This window comes from Crotalus tigris, unplaced genomic scaffold (assembly GCF_016545835.1).
Source record: "Crotalus tigris isolate CLP2741 ecotype Arizona unplaced genomic scaffold, ASM1654583v1 scf7180000024359.8030256, whole genome shotgun sequence".
Taxonomy (NCBI): Eukaryota; Metazoa; Chordata; class Lepidosauria; order Squamata; family Viperidae; genus Crotalus; species Crotalus tigris.
The window spans coordinates 6,569,576-6,589,947 of record NW_024100528.1 but is presented as its reverse complement, the minus strand read 5'-3'; the positions used below and the strand labels follow the sequence as shown (position 1 = coordinate 6,589,947).

At 43.6% G+C, this 20,372-nt stretch overlaps 1 protein-coding gene across 5 annotated transcripts in view; it reads left to right on the top strand.

Annotated features, from left to right (window-relative positions):
- Positions 1-20,372, top strand: part of B4GALT4 (beta-1,4-galactosyltransferase 4) — a 37,939-nt gene that overhangs the window by 16,519 nt on the left and 1,048 nt on the right. For all 5 annotated transcript variants that reach the window (XM_039327247.1, XM_039327248.1, XM_039327246.1 and 2 more), the window contains 2 exons: positions 2,727-2,914; positions 9,792-9,914. In XM_039327247.1, the coding sequence (XP_039183181.1) occupies positions 2,727-2,914; positions 9,792-9,914 (311 nt within the window). The remainder of the gene's footprint in view (positions 1-2,726; positions 2,915-9,791; positions 9,915-20,372) is intronic.

The following is a 20,372-nucleotide window of genomic DNA, read 5'->3' as shown; positions in this document are numbered from 1 at the left end:
CAGAAAGAAAGCATTCACTGAGCTTTGTTTGTTCAGTCATTTTTATTAGAAGAGGAGCCAAATGGAAGTGATCAAGTAATACACCGGTGCATTTAATAGTTCTTGGAAAACCAGAATTAGCACCTACTTGTGTTATAAATTGATACTAAACAGACTCTGGCAATCAAGCATTGATGCTCTGTGCTTATTCTCTGTGAAGCCATTCAGCTGGAAAATCTGAAGCGAAGGACATGGTTGGCTTAAGAGACACTATGAAGCATGGTATCCACTAAGTCATTTTGGAGAAGAGAATGTTGGTTCAAGGGAAGACATTTCCTGTTTTGGATCTCTCAGGATCTTACGTGTACCTCATAGAAAGATATATCAAGTGTTATAACTATCATCAATGATAAATGAAAAAGGTCCTGTAGTTAAGTATAAAAATACCTGCTTAATATGAATAAGAAGTAGGAACAGTCCCAAGTAAGTTTAGGAATAGCCTTTGCCTGCTAGATGCTGTTTCTAAGGCAACCTGAAGCTTTCAAGCAAGTGCTACCATCATTCATGGACAGGATGGTAGAATTGTTGCCAAAACAACTCTATGGCAGGTTGGGTAAAAGTGGCCTAAGGCAGCAATTATTTCAGAATTCTGTCTGAAACTTTCCTTTGGGGACTACTCTCCTGTTCCCATTTGCTTTTATGGTTAGGGAAACCAACTCTCTGCATTAACATTTGCAGATTTCCCCCCCCCCCTGGGATTGAAATATCACCTGTGGACCATGATGCTTCAGCGTTACATTCATGGAGATGAAAATGGGGACAGGGTTTCTTTAAAAAAGCAAAAGCAGCTGACAATATGGCATTAATATGCCATACTTTGATTTTATAAAATCAATTGCTTATGAAAAAAGTTTGAGGAGACTCTTCATCTTTCTTCATTTCCTATTTAGTTGCTGATGGCTCTACTTAAAGACTCTTAATTCTCTTCTGAGTTTCTGTATTCTTGACAAGAATGCTTGGATGCTTGCCAGAGCTGTAGGCATTTAAGTTGAGAATAGAATTTACCTTAAAAATATAAGATAAAATTCCATTTGAAAATAATAGTTACAGAAAACTAAGAGTAGCATGACAATATAGTATCAATTTGTGTGTTTTTAAAATGTTCATATACAATTAAATTGTAAGATAAAGGAACACTAATACAGGCTATTTTAAAACTTAAAAATAGAAGATTGAAGCTGCAGTTCTAAACATTAATGAGTAGCATGGTGGAATTAATTTCTGGATAAGTATGACCATTCAGGAAAGAGATTTAAAGTTTACTCTTAAACATTAATTTGGAATTGAAATTGTAATACTGGTCATAAATGCATATTTTACAAATGTTTAATAATTATGCAATACTACCACTTCCATGCTTGATGATCCTGGGATGAGAATATAACTTCTAGGTAAAGTATTTTTATAGTGTTAGGTAATCTTGGAATTGCTAGTATCATGTAGTGATCTGGAGACTTAAATTGAAATGTTCACTATGACACAGGATATCAGTTGATAATGGTGGCAAAAGATTTAATTGACAGATTAACTGGTTCACCAGTGAAGTCCTATGAGTGTAGTTCACTCTTCCCACTGTGGGGGCTCTCCATATGTATTAGCATATGGCTCCTGGCCTTGTTGGTGCGAATTCTGGGAGAATTGAACACATCCATGGGTACTGGATTAGATAAACTGTTAAAAGTTTGTGTATGCATCTGATCCAAGGCTTTTATAATCTCCCTGATTTAAGAGGATGGAAATGTGCATAATAATCTGTTTATGTTTCATAATCTAAAATAATAATTGCAATCCAAGAGACATGGCACAAAAGAAAAAAAGGAGGGAAGAGGAAAAGAAAACAGACAGATTCAATTCTCTTGTCATGTTAGAGAGCCTGACAGAAAATGGCTGGCCTCAAATTTTACTGATCTTAGCCCTGTTGATTAATACTGGGAACTTGAATCCTGGGTGCCCAGATTATGCAAGGGCTGCCAACTCCAGCAGGGAGTCATAGAAGATGGAAGCAGAGAAATAGATGGTTATATTGAGAAATGCCTTGACTGCTTTACAGTTTAATCTTATCTATCTCATATCTAGTGCCTACCTATACAAACTTCTTAGAACTTTACCCTTACTCTTATTTGACCTGGGTCTGCTTCCCCCTTGGAGGGTGGGGGAACACTCTGACCTTTTTGAATTGGGGTTGTATCAATCACTACAACCTTATCCAATAGGTCTATAATTTGTATTGGTTATTCATTCAATGTATATGATCACTATCTCTTCATGATGATTCTCAGCAGCTAACTGCAGTTGAAAACCAAGAAAATAAACACAACCATAAATACATAATTGGTAGCCAATATAAAACCACAACCCTCCCATCAACATAGCCATCTCATGGACTCTGCTACATGTTCCAACCCTCTTGCCAGGTGATCTATTCAAGGCCTTACAAAAAATCAATAGGGTCAGGATCAATCTGACTAAGTCATTGCAACTTCAGATGGAAGGAGATGTTCTGGTAGACTTGAGAAGAAGAGTCAAATAGAAATAGGTCCAGCTCCCCTGGGCCTTCTTTGAGGCAGCCGGTGAAATAGAGGTCTTGGTTGTATACCCATGTTGTTGATTGTCTTTGACTTTTGAAGGACATTGTGAGAGTGCTTATGTGGATAGAATAATGAGGATAGTATATTTATTGTTTGTAGGCTGGCAATGCCAAGTTTAACAGAGCAAAACTTCTAAATGTGGGATATCTGGAGGCACTGAAAGAAGAGAACTGGGATTGTTTTATTTTCCATGATGTGGACTTGGTGCCAGAGAATGACTTCAACATTTATGTATGTGGCAGTCAGCCAAAGCACTTGGTAGTTGGGAGAAATAGCACAGGTTACAGGTAAGAAATAATGTGTTACCAGATGTGTTTTTATGCAATTTAATATATCTATGAGTTATATTTTTGACCTTGGTTTGCTTGACTTTGAAGTAACAAATCTTGCTGCAGCTAAATTCAGAACCTGTCCCTAGTTCTCTGAATTACCAGCGTATCCAAGTTGAATTAATGTAGAAATTAGTGACCTAAAATGAGGATTCTCCAATTTCATACAAATGTTTAGATGCCCCAAACTGTATATTGATTTAATGGACTGCAAGAATAACCTTGAGAGATAAAGACGACTGTTCTCAGACTTACAAAATTATGTTACCATAACCTTACTCTAAGGATAATATTATGGATAGTATTTTTGGTTTGGGTTTTTTTTTTTTTTTGGTCTGGACTACCTTGAAGGTTTGACAATTTCACTGAATCATTTTTTTTAATTGAAGGCTAGTTAATAAAAAAATACAAGTAATAAATAATATAAATCCATAATGCATTGGGGAAAAAGTTTTTTCAAAAAATTTCAAGTAGAGAAAAATAAATAATAAAAGTCTTCACATTTGTCATATATAAAAAGCTTTGCTGATAAGTAGATGTCTTAAAATAATGCATGGAATCTGCCCAAATGGGCAAAATTTTGGTTCCTGACTCTGACATTTCCATTTTCTGACTTTATCTGTAATCTTTTCTAGCATGGCACTTGAAGAAGCCTTAATGATCCATATCTTATTTCTTAGCTAGTGTAAGATTTTCTTTTGTATACCTATTATTATTTTAGCTATTATAATTAAGTAAATAATAAGTTTTTTCCTTTTTTATTTTCAATCAAATAAGTGCAGTATATTCATTTTTAGTAATGAAGATATTTGAAGATAATGAAGATGCTGAAGATTTTAAGTTGAGTATAATTTTCTCATGACTACCATAAATGAAAGACTCCTTTTGTAAGCATCCTCTCCAGTATTTAGACATGTCAAAAACAAGGCCCGGGGCCCGGATGTGGCCCACGAAGTGGTTTCATGTGGCCCACGAAGCCATCCTGGAAACAATGAGGGAACGGCCCCCGCTGACTTGGCCCTGGCCCAGGTTGGCCAGGAGCCAATGTACAATTTTGTGGTGGCCATCTATGCTGAAACACATTCAGTTTTAGCTCCACAAGACCATCTGGAAACAGCAAGGAACTAGTCCCTGCTGCATTGGCCCCACCCCCTGGGTGCATGCTGGGAAGTGTCATCCTTTGTGAGGAATGAAGAAATGCACCATCGCCTGGAAGTGGCCAGCAAATGGCCCTTGCCTACTTCACATATCCAGCTTGATGGGCTCTGGGGGAGGCGTTTCGGCAGGCAGCGGGGTGCTCTCCTCACAGCGCTGAGAGGCTAAGCCGGGTGGTGCAAAACTGATGATAAGTGCAATGCTGCCTAGCCCCCAGCCTGCCCAGTTTCAGCAGGCAGCAAGGTGCAAAGCTCGTGAGCTTCACACCTCCCAGCTCAACCTCTCAGCACTGTGAGGAGAGCGTTTCGCTTCCTGCCAAAACCATGCAGGCTGGGGGCTGGGCGGCATTGCGCAGGTAACGTTGATTCTCATGCTGCTCATGGCATCCCCTCCCACAGAGCCCCTCAAGCCAGATATGTGAAGTAGATGAGGGCCATGTGCTGGCGACTTCCAGACAATGGTGCATTTCTTCATTCCTCACGAAGGGTGACACCTCCCCAGCTGCGTTTCTTGCCTGCTTTTTTCCCTCCCTCATCTCAAATATTTTCTCACCACTCTGTACTTAGGAAGGAAGGAAGGAAAGAAGGAGATGGTGGGTCTGAGGGAAGTCCTGCCTTAGTCCTGCCCTGTTGCCCTTTTACCATCCCCTTGCCCCCTCCTCCTGGCCTATCCTGGGGGGTCTCCCATCCTATTGCTAAGGAAACTTTGGATACAAAGCCGGGTCTCTTCCCATGGAGAGGGAATGGGCCTCCCTCTGACTTTGCCCTCGTACCCATCCCTCTCACTTTGCCCTCGTACCCTGGGTAAGGAGGGCAAGCACAGAGTAGCAACCTTGAGGAGGAGGTAAATTCAGCTGGACGCCCCTTTGGGGAAGTGGGGCTGGGCTTGGTGCCGCAGATGCTTGAGGGCCAGGCTGGGCATTTGACCTCTGCTGTCCAGGGCTCTGGGCAGCCCGCACCACCATCCAGAGCCACCCCAATTGGCCTGAGAGGAACAGTGAGGCTCCTCCAGTGGACCATGCCTTGGCACTTGCCCTGGTCCCACCCCCTTCTGCCAGAGAGCCTCAGATCTGTCCCACTCCTGCCCAGGCCTCCAGAGGCGCTCTTCACACGAACGATGTAGAGCTGGCCATGCCCACCCAATAGGCGACACCCACTCTCCACGCCCGCTTGGCAGGCCACACCCAACCTGGTCGCCCCCGGAGGGCAACCGCAATGCTGATGCGGCCCTCAATGAAATTGAGTTTGACACCTCTGATTTAGAAGAATAAATATGATATGTGTATAGTAAACTAACCAAGGTAAAATTCCAGCAAAGTATAATCTTTCCCTGAGGCTCTTGCCTCAAATTAGAAGTGAATCCACTTAGTTTCCATAACATGTGTCATTTTGTCTCCTTACCAAAATCAGTATTCCAAGCTATCTGTAAGTTTAGGGATGAATCTCCTTTTTCTGATTGCAATGGTTGATTAATGTTGTGCTATCAAATCAGTGTGGACTCTTAACCAGATAGATTTTCCTATGATAATCTGTCCCTAACGTGGCCCTTGAGCTCTTCTGAGGCATCCCTGTTACCACTGTTAAGTCTGTCCAGGTTGCTCCTGGTTGTCCTAGTCTCTTCTCTTCTACCTTTCCCAGCCTCCCAGCCTTCTCCTGAGAGCTAGGTCATTGCATAATGTGTCTTGAGTAGGACAGTTTGAGTCTAGTTATTCAAACCTCAAGTGTGAATTCTGGATCCATTTGTTTGTTTTCTTGCCTGTAATGGTTTTCTCAGGTATCTTATCTATCACCAAAGTTCAAAAGCATCAATGCTTTTTCTGTCCTGCTTCTTAAAAGTCCAATTTTTACTTCCACCCAGTGCTGCAGGGAAAATAATTGCTTGCGCTGTTCTCATCTTTGTTAAACATACACACATTAGAACGTCTGAATATGTTTTCTAAGACCTTTATGGCTGCTGTGCCAAGTGCTAGATACTGGTATATTTCTTGACTACTTGTTCCTTTACTGTTGATGGTTGATCCTAAAAAGCAGAAGCTATGATATTTATTAGTTAAGTCTTTTCATTGTCAATTATAAGGCTCATTGTTATTCAATCTTTTTAATTGTCCCATTTTTTTCATTGTGGTCCTTGACTTTTATTACTAGAACTTTCAGATCTTTGCTTTTTAGCTACCCGAGTAATATTAGCACCATAACACACATTGTCTTCTTTTAAAAACTCGTGTCTTCTTTCAATCCAAATTCCTTTAATATATATATTCAGCATTTAGATTGAATAAATAAGTGGAGAGTATACAGCCATCTCTCACTCCTTTGCCAGCCTGGAGCCAGTCTTTGTCACTATGTTATCTCTAGAATGTTACTTTCTAACATATGCATAGGTGTCAACATTTTTAATTGTATTCCTTTTGATTGTTTCAAGTAGTTAAATATGAATTTTTCAAAAGTGACATAATTTTGGATTGGCAACTTAGCTCACCCCTGGAATCCTGAGGAAAAAATATTTATTCTGGATTTCACAATTACATATTAAGCGCTAACCACTTTCTAGAACAACCACTTTCTGGATTGGTGACCCATTAGGAAAGGGAGGGGCAGACACCTTTATACATGCATGCGCACACACCCAACTGTAGCTGTGCGTGCATACATGTGAACGGGGCCGTGAGCATGTGCGCTCTGTAAATGGGGCTGCTAGCGCTGGCATGAGGCTTGCGCAGGTGTGAGGGTCACGCTGAGGCTAGCACTGGTGCGAGAGTCACGCCAAGGGTTGCACCGAGGCTAGCGCTGGCGTAAGGGTCACCAAGGCTAGTGCTGGCATGAGGGTCATGCTGAGGCTAGCACTGGTGTGAGGGTCGTGCTGAGGCTAGCACTGGTGTGAGGGTCGTGCCGAGGTTAGCGCAGGCACGAGAGTCATGCCAAGGGTCGCGCCAGCACGAGGGGAAGTGAGTTTGCACACACACACACACACACTGGCCATCCACTTATGTAGCCTGGTGGCCAAGAGGTTGGGGACCTCTATTCTAGAAGGTGACAGAAATTGAACAGACCTACTTTCTTTTTCCTAGTTTTATTTGGTAGCATTTACAGCATCTATTTCTACCTGTGATTCAGGGAGGTTGAATTACAGTGCCAGTGGAATTCGGGTGGCAACTTTTTTAGCATAGGAGGGGAAAGTGCCAGGTCAACGGAACTTCCCGTCTCCTAGGAGTTGCTGCCACCTACTGCTCTATCCTGATGTTTGTAATAAAATATGTCTTAAATTTGTACTTGCTCCATTTTGCTTTAAAACAGTACACAAGCAAGGCAATATTGTCCAGTTTAGTTTTCCATTGCTAAAGTGTTGTCAGCTTTGTTGTTTTGAAGAATCATGGATGTGGTGAAATGTGGAACTGAGTACTTAAATGTCCACAATTAGATGTAGAGAAGGTAAAATCTTAATTGATCCACCACGTTTTTTTTTATTGGCCAAAGTTAATGTGTGTTTAAAAAAAAAAGAATTCTTTTTTTAAAGCAGAAGTTGGCCTCTAGATTGTCCAGAACAGGACTATGGATAGACCCCCACACTCCCTATCTTGTACTTTGATATTCACTACACTGTTTCACTTGGACTGTACAGTAGGGTTCTAAGAAATACATGGATACTTCTGAATTCAGATATGAAGAGGACTAGAAAACTCCTAGTTGCTTGCTGAATAGGTTCACTTGCTGTTCAGTGGAACAAATTGTGCTGCTCACATGTCCACCTGTTACTTGTCACTGCTCTAAGCAACTTGGTTGTAATTCAGTGTTTGAATCTTTCTAGATTGGGGTAAGCAACAATTTGGTGAGAGGCACATTTGAAATTTGGTGGGTACATTCACAAAATGGTTGTCATCATGACCATCATCCTTCATAAATCACTCATGTAGTAGAAGATGACTATGCAGTTATTTCTACCTTCTATCATAAAGTTATGGATATAACAGGGGTTACAAAGATCATCTCAGCCAGGCCTCTGTAATGTGCAGCAAAATCCTTGTGAGATTTTGTTGTCAAGTTTGTTCTGTGCCTCTTATCCTAAACACTTGTCTGTTTTATACATTTTATCCTCTTCCCTAAGTAAACATTGTGAAGCCTTGTATAGATAATAAAATTAAAAGGATTGCAATGTAACAAACAGCATACCAAAGAATTAAGAATAATTGATGTGAAAACATTCATATTAAAAATAGGGGAATTCCATAACAGGCAAACATAGAAGGCTTTGTAAAGAGAAGTGTTTTAAAAATGCAACAAGCAGAGAGTTCCAGATAAAATACTGCAGAGATGGAACACTTGTAGCAGGTAACCGCATGTGGGACAATCTTCATGTAGTAGCAAAAGCAGAATGACTCTTCTGATAATCATAAGTTGCTTACCCCGATGTAAAGGCTGGAAGAGCAAAAAAAGGCTTGGATGGTAGAGAGTGCAAGTGGGAAGGGAAGAGAATCTCCCACATCAGAAAGAGGAAAAGAGCGACTAGTGAGACTTGAGAGCACTTGAGAGACAGTTCCTGTAGCAGAGACACAAATCATTTGGAGAGATAGAATTCACAGAGGAACAATGTGCAAAATTGAGAAGAGGAAGAAATATTGGAACAGAATTGCAAGACGGCCACATAGACCACATTGCAGGGCTTCTTTATAACATTGTCAGTTACTAGTTATTCTTATTTACCCAGAACAATATCTAAAATTCAACCAGGCTAGGTTGAAATTGTAGAAGAAGTAAGGCAAGAAACTCAACAATACACAGTACCTCATTTTGCATGACTGCTCTGAAGTACTACAATTCCCATCCACTTTTATAACCTCTAACAAGGGGTCAGCTATCTAAATTTGGATTTTTCTCTTGACCTGTATATATGTATATACAATATCTAGTATATATGATATTACTGTTACAATACGGAATAAAAGCAATTTGAAATGAGACTTTAGAGGAATGTTTTGTGTCTAGTTTGGGAAAAGAGCATTCACAATAATCAGAACCAGCCCCACTGGGCCTGTACATTACCAAAATGGATTCAGCTAAGTTGTCAATATCTTTAAAAGAAAGCCCAATCTGTATCAACTCCTTTACTTTTCATTTTGCTCTACCTGCTACTGAAGTAGGTAAAGATGCATAATACTTACACCTTGACTTACCATTGGACCATCCGTTATTTGAAGTCAATGGGTATAATCTTAACTTTTTTTTCAGGATAGGGAGAGTCAGAAGTGAATAAATTGAATTAAACAGACGAACCACCTCCTTGATCCAGTGATTTAGTGGAAGTTTGTTACACCATTTGGAATTTATCAAGGGGGTTCAAAAGGCCTCTTTCCCCAGATTCCCCAAATGGGAGATAAGTTAGATGCAGGTGTTTAGTATATGAGTTTAATCTACCAGTTCTGAATGGGTTTATTATAATCCCAATAGGTAGTGAAGAGGCTTGTCATCATTGTCAAAATCATCGTGCAGGGCTAGTGGATATAGTAAAGGCCCCAAACCTTTGGCATACCTTCCTTGGGAAAACTTATAAAAATGTATTGATGTGTATTGTTGCTTTTTTGTTTCTTTTAAAACTTGGATTTGTGCAAACTTTCTGTTTCTGATAAATATGTAAATGCCATTTTTTTAAAAAAATAACTTTCCTGCCCCTGCATATGTATTCATAGGTTGCGTTACCAAGGATACTTTGGCGGTGTAACTGCTCTGACAAGGGAGCAATTTCTGAAGGTGAATGGATTTTCAAACAACTACTGGGGCTGGGGAGGAGAGGACGATGACCTCCGGATCAGGTACATTTCAGTCAAATGCAAAGTGGGTGGCATGGACTGTGGGTGATGGAAATCTTTCCTGTGGTATGACTCAAATTTTGTTAAAGCAAATTATTGTAAGAGAGTCTGGAAACCGAGATCAGAGTTGGCATGCAGAAAGCCTAATCAGAAATATGAAACTGTCTTTGACATTTTAAAAACCTGGAAGTCCAGGTTTTTGCTTCATTTACATGACATGATTTTCTTAAGACAGCTTAAGACCACAAACAATCTTCTTGTTACATATTTTTAATCACCCCTCTGTATTTGGATTTTTCAGGTTTCCTCTTCTATGAAGCAGCATGAAAGTAATGCTGCCCCCTTAGTGCAAGGTGGGAATAATTTAGCAACAAATAAACAACAATTAAACCATTCAAAATTGGGTCAATGTATGGGAACCTACGATGCAACTGTAGGTCAATGTCTTAGGCTTGTTCTAGTACCTGTCTGCACAATATCATAATTGCCATTTGCAGAACAATACAACTGCAATGTATCTGCTTTGGGGCTCAACAATACAATTAATAAAGGAATTTTCAAACAAACATTTTTTTTAAAAAAAGAAGAATGCTTTGAAGGCTGTCTCTGGCTTTTTGTGCATGTGCTTCTGATGAGCATGGACTATTCATGGGGAGACAAGAGACAGCCTTCAGAACAGTTGTGCAAGGCTTCTGAACTGGCTGAGCTCTAGTGGTCCAGCCAGAAGGATTTCATAGACCTAGATGAAAAACAAAGTAATATAAGTTCCAGTAAAATGAATCACAATTATAAAATCCTTCTCAATGAAATTTCTGTTGTATTTTTCTGATTTTTTTGGCTCTGCTTGTCAGCAAATGTAGCATTTAGAACTGGTTCATTCTGTTTGCCTTTCTTCCTAAAGGTCAACAAAGCTGAGTTTTGCAAGAAGATAAATAGTTAGCATTCAGAGGAACAGATAGCGTAGCCCTTATTTTTAAAAGAAAGAATGCTAAAAAGTGCTATGCTAGAATCAAGAATTTTGGCTCATGCTTTGTTTGCTTTGGTCTGTTTTTCATTCTATAAATTGTTTTATACTAGCCTCTCCCAATCTGGTGCCTTGCAATGTTTTGGAATTATAACTTCCAAAATTGTGTCAACACATCTCTTTAACGCTTGTCTGGTGAACACTGGAATAGATAAGGGCACTTCCATCACCCTCCTTTAGTCACCCTCCTTTCTTAGTTAAATTGCAAATGGATCAGTACTGCTGAAATTAATCCAAAGTCTTGGCCATTGAATCCTCCTGCTCAGTGTAGCAGCTGAGTTTGAAACATCCTCAGTAGAGAGTTATCCAATCTGTTTGACAGTGTCAGTGACAAGAAGCAAACATATCCCTATGGAGATGTTTTTGTTCTCAAACATCTGGTCTCTGTTACTGTATATTTTTTTCTTTACAACTAGTGGCAGTCTTCCTTCCTGCATTCTCTCTCCTGTAGCCAGGGATAGTTAAGGACAAGACTATGATGTTCATATAGGTAGTCCTCAACTTACAACCAAAATTGGGACCAGTATTTCTGTTGCTAAGCAAGGCAGTGTTAAGCAAATCACAAACATACATAATTTTCCTTCTTTTGCCTCCTATTTTCCCCACAACATGTGGAGTAAGTTGTGCAGAGAGAAAGTGATTGGCCCAAAGTTACCCAGCCAGTTTTCATGCCTAAGTGGGATTAGAACTATAAACCATCTCCTGGTTTCTAGGCCAGCACCTTAATCACTTCACCAAACTGGCTCTCCATCACTGTAATTGAACAGTTACAAAGGAAGAAAAAAACCTATAAAACAGTGGCTACAATCTTCAACTCTTGCAGATGGCACATGATGAATCCTATGGTTAATGATATCAAAAGCCCCTGTGAGGCCTAATAGGGTCACAAAGACTGCTCTTCCCTATCCAGATCATCCACAATAGCAATCAATGCAGTAATATATGATGATACTATATATTCAGATCATCTGCTTCTTTCAAGGACTTCTGCAGTTGAGCCCCAACTACAGACTTTTCATCATCCATATGTAGGCTTTAACATAGGCTTTTATTCTGGTTGGTTAAATTCCTTGTTTTTTTCCATTGCTTTAGGCAGGTAAAAATGGTTGACAATAAATCACATCTAGTATGGCATCAAGCCTCAATGAGTTGTGAAGAGCTAAGAAAGCATGAGGCCTGCTCAGATCTCAGGACTTACTGGCCATATTAGAAACAATGTGCAGGAACAATTTCAATGATTTGTTTATATATTAAATCTATCTTACCTTTCCTCTAGGTAGGACCTGAATGTGACATACATAGCATTCCTGCATTCAGTTCTTACAATAGCTTTGCAGAGTGAAATGGACTGAGAGGTAGTAACAGGGCTTGGCTATCATGGTTAAAAATGGACTTGAACCTGAGTTTCTTATGTTCTAGTCTGGTACCCATTCCATTATACCACAATGTAATATAAATTATTCTGCTCACTATTGGCACTATTACATATATTACACATGGTTGCTACTTCTAGAAAAAAGCGGTTTCAAAGCCAAATTTAAAAGGCAGAAAAGTAACATGTGAACAATTTTCCCTGCTCTGTTTTCCATTCTTTGCAAACCTCTTCTTTCACTTTGTTAATAATAAAAGCTCATCTGGTATCCTGAAAAAAAAAAAAAAATCAGCTGCAGAGTAAAGTGCAGGAACAAATTAATAGGCAGTTTTCTCTATTTCACATCCCACTCAAGCTATTTCACTTTAGAAGCAGCAGCAGCAGTTGGAGAATTAAGATTAGGAAAAACCATTCTGAAATAGATCAAAAACTCATCTAGTTCAGGAGTTTATTTTCAAGATGACCAGTAAGCATATAAGTAGTTACGATATCCTACTTATATATCCCGATGATTGGTAGCGAGAACCTGCTTAGTAGTTGTGATCAATAGCCTTATCCTCTTATCATTTTAATGTTGTTAAAACTCTCTGCTCTAATTGGCATCCTTGTATTTTGTAGCAATATATTCCACAGGTTACAAATTCTTTATCTGCCTTCACAATTTCCCACAGTTCAGTTTCATTGAACATTGGTTGGGATGCACTGACTGAGGAAACTTTGATCTTATCTACCTCTTCATCAGCATGTATTTCTTGTACATAGTTCAGCTGTGCAGATTTGGTATTTGACTCAGAAGAGGTAGTTTGGAGCACAAGTGCATTGTCTATAACTCATTCAAGCAGTTGTATGTTTCCAAGATCGCATGGCTTCTGTGAACACTTCCCCAAAGCAGCATGATTCTGGAAAAAGGCATATTTTAATGAATTAGTTAGGTGCAGGGCTTGTATTCCTTTGTGTTCTGATACACCTCTTCCAAGGTATAGTATTAGTCTTAACATGCAATTGCATCTTGTACTAAGACTGTCCTTCATTAAAGCAAAATTTTACTATTCTCCAGTACAGGAGATGGATAATCCACGGATGGGTTTTCTCTGTCTGCCTGCTCTTGAGACCAAGTAGCCAAAGCTTGACACGCCCCCACTTCCTGTGGAGTCCATTCTTAACTTGGTCTCTGCTCGAAGAAGACTCGTTTTGGCGTGGCTCTCAGCTTATCAGGTTAGACAAGAAATCCATTGATTGATTATCCCTTGATAATTGGCTTCCCCTTCCAAAAAAAAAAAAAATTGCCACCTATAGGAATTTAACCACAAAATTTTCTGGGGATCAGTCCTGATCTCAAACCTAAAATTAAAAAGGGGATTGGTGGGAGGGAAATTTCCCCACAGATATCAGCCAGCCCCAGGGCTCTGGGGGGTGAAAAGGGGGGGAAGAAGGCATCAGCAGAGACTACTTGCTGAACCTTTTCCCCAACCACTAAGTTTTCCTTGGGATCATCCCTGATCCTATATTAAAATTGAAAAAGGGGGTGTGGGGGTGGAAACTCCCCACGGATCCCAATCAGCCCCAGGGCTCTGGAGGTGGAAAAGGGGGGGGGAAAGGCATCAGCAGAGACCACTTGTTGAGCTTTTCTCCCCAACCTTCCAAGGGATTTTTTCCTCAAATTGGGGGAAAAAATAACAATCTCCAGGTCCGGATTCAAACTTGAATTCGGATCATCGGAGATTCCCTAGCAGCCCAGGGCAACCGCGGGCGCCATTTTAGTTGCCGTTTTCAGACAACAAAGGCAATCCCTGACTGGGATTCCCTTAAAACGTCACCAGCGCGCCAAATTTAAATCCACTTGGTCTCAAGAGCACCGGGCACAAGCAGCTTCTGGGAGGCTGCGGAGCTTATTTTCAGAGGGAAACGAAGCACAGGAAGGGAGTAAGCCCCAACCAAGAAACGGAGGCTAGAGAACCCTCCTGGGATCCGCAAAGCCCTTTTTCAGGGAGAAACGAGCTGTGGCTGCCATCTCTTGCCAGAGAAAGGCAAACCGAGCTTAAGGAAGCTCTACATCATATCTGGAATCACTGATAGAGGCGGAATAGGAGCACACAACCAGCGCTCCACCCCCGATACACACATATAATAATAGGACAAAATATAATAATAATAAAAATAGATACATAAATTTTTTAATAATAATAATAATAATAATTAAAAAAAAATTTTTTTTTAAAGCTAAAAATTAAGCGACTGCAGGGCCAACAGGCCTAAAGACAGAACACACAATATTATCATCATCACCATTATTGTTGTTGTTGTTATTATTATTATTATTTTATTATTATTGTTGTTCCTATTATTAGTATAATAGTAATAGTATTAATAAGAATAAATTCCGCTCTAGGTGACCGCCATTTGATACCTGCTGTGTATTAAGTCAGGCCTACAGACCCTTTTGAGGTCGCCACTGATATTTTTTGCCTCCCTTTTCCTTTTTCTACTGGTGCACGTTGCCTGGTCACCTAAGGCCTCCGGGCGGAACCCAAAGAGTGGTTCCAAACGTGCCTTCGGTACCTCCCTCAGCTACCGTGATCTTAGCCCAGAGAGAATATTTTTGTTGTGGTCGGGTGATCAGGGGAACAGTCCTGGTACTTGTTCCAATTTCGCTCCCGCCAATACTTGCCTGCCTGAGCGTCTTCTCAGTTTTTCTGGGACTGCTCAAGCGGAATGGAGGGACCCTCGTTGCCTCAATCCATGAGCACGACCCCTCCACCTCCCAATTACGGCTGCAACACACCTTCTGACCAGAAGGCGGCAGGCAAGTGCAAAGCGAAGACAAAACACTCGCTCAAGAGGCCCTCCAAGTTGGCGGAAAAGCAAGCCAGCCGTAGGCACCAGGCCCTGGAGAAGGAGTTCTCCAGAGCGCAGAGGCAGGCCCAATTGGAATTGGTTCAAATAGCGGCCACCGAGATGGAATTACCATTGGGTCCATCCACATCAACCCAGAGCGCATGGTCCATTCCAGGAACACCGCAACCACTGGATCCGCCATCTACATCAGCCCAACAAATAACCACTGCGGCAGGCACAACCACTGAGTCCAACTCTCCACCTGCGGTCACCACACCCAAAGGTAATGACATAGGGGACATCTGGGCAGATGGACGGCTAGAGGCCCTATTAACCAAAGTGGTGGACCGAGCCCTAGCACAGCGCTCCGCCCACCACGACCAGGGGCCCTCCATCTCAGCCATGCCACACTCGGAACTCCCCTCAGAGTCCTCAGGCATTCAGGAACCCGTCTCCCCGGCCCAGTCCTCCATGAGTGGTTATTCTTCACCACAAGAGGAGGATCAACCTGGGATCTCTATGTCAGAGGATGAGGAACTTCCCCCTGAGCCCCCCTCAGGGAGATTATTTAATCCCAACCGCTTCCTCACGATACTACGCAAGGCCACAGCCATTGCAGACATGGGGACGGATCAGTTTTCTCAGCCGCAAGCGACACCGGCCACCACATCTAGACCCGTATTCGTAGAAAAGGTGACAACGCAACACCATATACCTTGCCCCGCCATTTTCCTGAAAGGGATCAAGAAGCCATGGGACTCTCCCGCTTCCTTCCCATCAGTGAGTGGTACGGACAAAAAATTATACAGCACTGCCACAGACCTCAATGAGGCCTTAGAAATTCCTAAAGTAGATGAAGCCTGGACCCCCTTGGTCTCCCAGACAGCCATGGCTGGGGACCTAGTGGAGGCCCTTAAGGCAGATGACAAAAAGTGGGAACAAGCCTTTCGCAAAACCCACCAGACAGCGGCATGGGCCATCAAAGCAGCCACCTCGGCCTCCTTTTTTGTCCGGGCCACCCTCATCTGGTTGCAACAACTACAAACCATAGTTCCTATGGAGGACATACGAACACACCAGGACCTGGCTAAGATGGTAGCAGCCACGGAATACGCTGCAGACGCAACGTTCCAATCGGCCATTTTTTCATCCAGATCCATAGCATCCAACATAATTGCCAGGAGAATGCTATGGCTAAAACACTGGCAAGCTGACACCAAGGCTAAGTGGCGGCTAGCGACCGCCCCTTACTCAAGCAACGGTCTGTTTGGGGAGGCCTTGGACCCCTATCTTGTAGAGAACAAAGACAAGCGGAAGGTCATGGCACACTTGAACAAAAGGTCAGACAAACGTACCACACCTTACTTTCGTAGGCAGTCGTTTCGCCAACCGACAACCACGCCTATCAGTCAGGCACCCAAGCCATTCACTCCCAGGCAGAACAAACCGTACGGCCGCCCCTACGACAGACCGGGGTTCCAGCCCAGACAACAAAACCAGTCGAGACAACCCTTTCGTGGAACAGGTCGTCCGTACCGGAAGACAAAATGACTCCTACATAGACCTACCCATTGGAGGAAGACTAGCTCACTTCTTCCACCAGTGGGAGCAGACCTCCACGGACAACTGGGTACTACAAACCATCCAGTCCGGGCTGTCCCTGGAGTTCCTGGTCACACCCCCAGACCGACTCATCAACTGCTCGGTCTCCAGGAACCCCACCAAACGCAAACTCATGCAGGAGGCCATCCAACACCTGTTGGACATTCAAGCAATAGAACCGGTCCCAGCGGAATACAGAGGCAGAGGATTTTACTCCATCCTCTTTGTGGTTCCAAAGACTTCAGGAGGATGGAGGGCAATCCTGGACCTAAAAAACCTCAACCGCTACATCACATACAAAAAATTCAAGATGCAATCCCTTCAGTCCATCCTGGGAAGCATCAGAGAAGGAGACTTCCTGGCATCGATAGACCTCACGGAAGCCTACCTTCACATCCCCATCCACCCAAACCACCGCCGGTTCCTACGTTTCTGTTACGGGGGAAAACACTTCCAATACAGAGCTCTCCCCTTCGGTCTATCTTCGGCACCCAGGGTATTTACCAAGATACTAGCAGCGGTAGCCGCCAAACTGAGAAAAATCCCAATACGCGTCCAATGTTACCTAGACGACATACTAATCCAAGCAACATCCCTACAGACAGCTCAGGCGGACGTAAGGACCGTCATTCGCGTCCTCCAATTACACGGATTCTCAGTAAACTTTCAGAAGAGCCAGACAGTTCCCTCGTCCAGGCTGCTGCATCTGGGGGCCATGATAGACACAACCAACTGTATGGTCTATCTCTCCCAAGACCGGGTGGCCGGCATCAGGGAACTGGCTCGCTGGGTTCACAGGCAACGTTCAGTTCCGATACTAACACTTTCCCAATTATTGGGCAAGATGGTATCGGCCATAGCCATTGTACCCTGGGCCAGGCTCCACCTACGGGAACTACAGTGGTTTCTGCTCCCGTACCAACGGCAGAACACCAGCGCATCCAACCACCTAGTCAGGGTCACGGCACAAATCCGCAGGGCGCTACGCTGGTGGTGCTCTCGGGCCGTGACCAAGGGGTCACCCTTCAAGGAACCAGTCAGAGTTACCATCACTACAGACGCCAGTCTGTATGGTTGGGGAGCCCATCTGGACTCCCAGTTTGTACAGGGACGTTGGTCCGCCACGGATCTGAGAAACAACATCAACTGGCTAGAACTCAGGGCTATCCACCTAGCCTTGCAACAATTCAAAGACAGAATCAGAGGCCACCACGTTCTAGTCCTAACAGACAACGTAGCAGCCAAGGCGCACATCAATCGGCAGGGGGGGACCAGATCAAAAACCCTGATGACAGAGTCACGACTCCTATTCAGCTGGGTAGAGCCCAATCTGAAGTCACTAAAAGCGGAACACATATCGGGGGTCAACAACCAGCAAGCGGACTTCCTAAGCCGCACCACAGTGGACCCTTCGGAGTGGGGGCTACACCCGAACTTGTTCCTAGACATCTCCCGCAAGTTCGGGTACCCGATCCTCGATCTGTTCGCATCATCAGACAATGCCCAGCTCCCCAGATTTTACTCTCGTTACTTCAACCCGCGAGCAGAGGGGACGGACGCTCTGAGAACTCAGTGGCCTCAGGGTCTGCTTTATGCCTTTCCCCCACTACCACTCATACCGGCGGTCATCCGCAAGCTGATTCAGGAGCGGGCAGAAGTGATCCTAGTAGCACCATATTGGCCACAGAGACCGTGGTTCGCCGACCTGATGAACCTGTCTCAGTCGCCCCCATGGAACATTCCCCCTCATCAAGTGTCCCTACACCAGGGAACCATCAGTCACCCGGAACCCCAATGGTTACAACTGACCGCCTGGCACTTGAGCGCCAGATAATGGCACAGGAACTATTCTCTCCCGGGGCCATTACCATAATTCAAGCTTCACGCCGTCCGGCAACAAACCGCATTTATGACTCCACTTGGAAAATTTTTTGCCTTTGGTGCAGGGAACGGCAGTTTGACTTACACAAACTCTACATCCCTCAGATAGTAGATTACCTCTTGGAGGGACTAGACAGAGGCCTCGCCCCCGCGACCATCCGCAGGCAAGTGGCGGCCTTGTCCACCCTCCTCACCTGCACGGATTCGGTTCCCTTAGCTCACCACCCCAGGATCCGCGCCTTTATCAAGGGCGCCTATAACACCAGACCTCCAGTAATTCACAGGTACCCGTCCTGGGAACTACCGCGAGTCCTTCACGCACTCACTCGGTCACCATTTGAACCATTGGCGACCGTTTCCTTGCGACACCTGTCGCTAAAGGTGGCGTTCCTGATTGCCATCACATCGGCCAGACGAATTTCGGAACTGGCCGCACTGTCAGTCAGAAACGACCTATGCATTTTCCACAAGGACAGGGTGGTCCTTAGGTTAGATCCTGCCTTCATACCGAAGGTGAATTCACTCTTTCACAGGACACAGGAAGTAATTCTCCCAAACTTCTGTCCAAATCCAACACATGACCGGGAGCGGCAGTGGCATACATTGGACGTCCGCAGAGCCTTGCGGCGTTATATAAAGCGTACAGAACCCTTCCGCAAATCGGAGGCCCTATTTGTGTCCTTCCAAGCGGGCACCTTGGGGCGGAAAGTTTCCGCGGGCACCATTGGAAGGTGGATCCGAAGCTGTATCGCAGAAGCTTACAATGTATCATCCCTGCCGCCCCCAAGTCATCTCACAGCCCATTCCACCCGAAGCGCTGCAACTTCGGCGGCATGGGCTACCCAGGCGTCAATCGAGGAAGTTTGCAGGGCCGCGACATGGTCCTCGCCTTCCCCGTTTATACGACACTACAAGATAGACCGCTTTGCATCGGCGGACGCCTCCTTTGGTAGGAGGGTCCTCCAGCAAGTTGTCTCAGAGATCAATCTACCGGCCTTATCTGTTTCCCACCCCTTGGGACAGTGAGGCTTTGGTACGTCCCATCCGTGGATTATCCATCTCCTGTACTGGAGAAGGGGCGTTGGTCTTACCTGAACGCCTTTTCTCAGTACGGAGATGGATAATCCACACCCACCCCAAGGCCAGCAGGCCGCTAGTAGGGAGCTGAGAGCCAATACCTCGTCAATCATCAGCCAATTCGCCCTCGTTAAGAATGGACTCCACAGGAAGTGGGGGCGTGTCAAGCTTTGGCTACTTGGTCTCAAGAGCAGGCAGACAGAGAAAACCCATCATGGATTATCCATCTCCGTACTGAGAAAAGGCGTTCAGGTAAGACCAACGCCCCTTTTCATCCATTAACCCAGAAAAGTGACATACTTTATAGTGGAATGATAGTTATGCTGAAAGTTATTTAGAGGACTTTTCTGCCTTCAACATAGGGCTTTTGGAGAGGAAGTGGGATTCATGAAAATTGTGCTATTTCCACTTTTCAGTGCGAGTTTATGTAGTGCTTATTCTGGGCTTGCTGCACTCATTCATATAGCATTATAGTTAGATTTAAGGGAAGTAAAATGTGCAATTTGAGAAGGAGCCTGTATTTCAATTCTCTTCAGGACTGGAATGTTGAGATCATGTCATAGTTGCTTTCATGTGTGCTTTCCTAGTCATTACCAACAAAGCAAAATGGCCAGGTAGCTCTCCATCATATTCTCTAATGATCTACCAGAAGGCTTGCACTTCACAATTT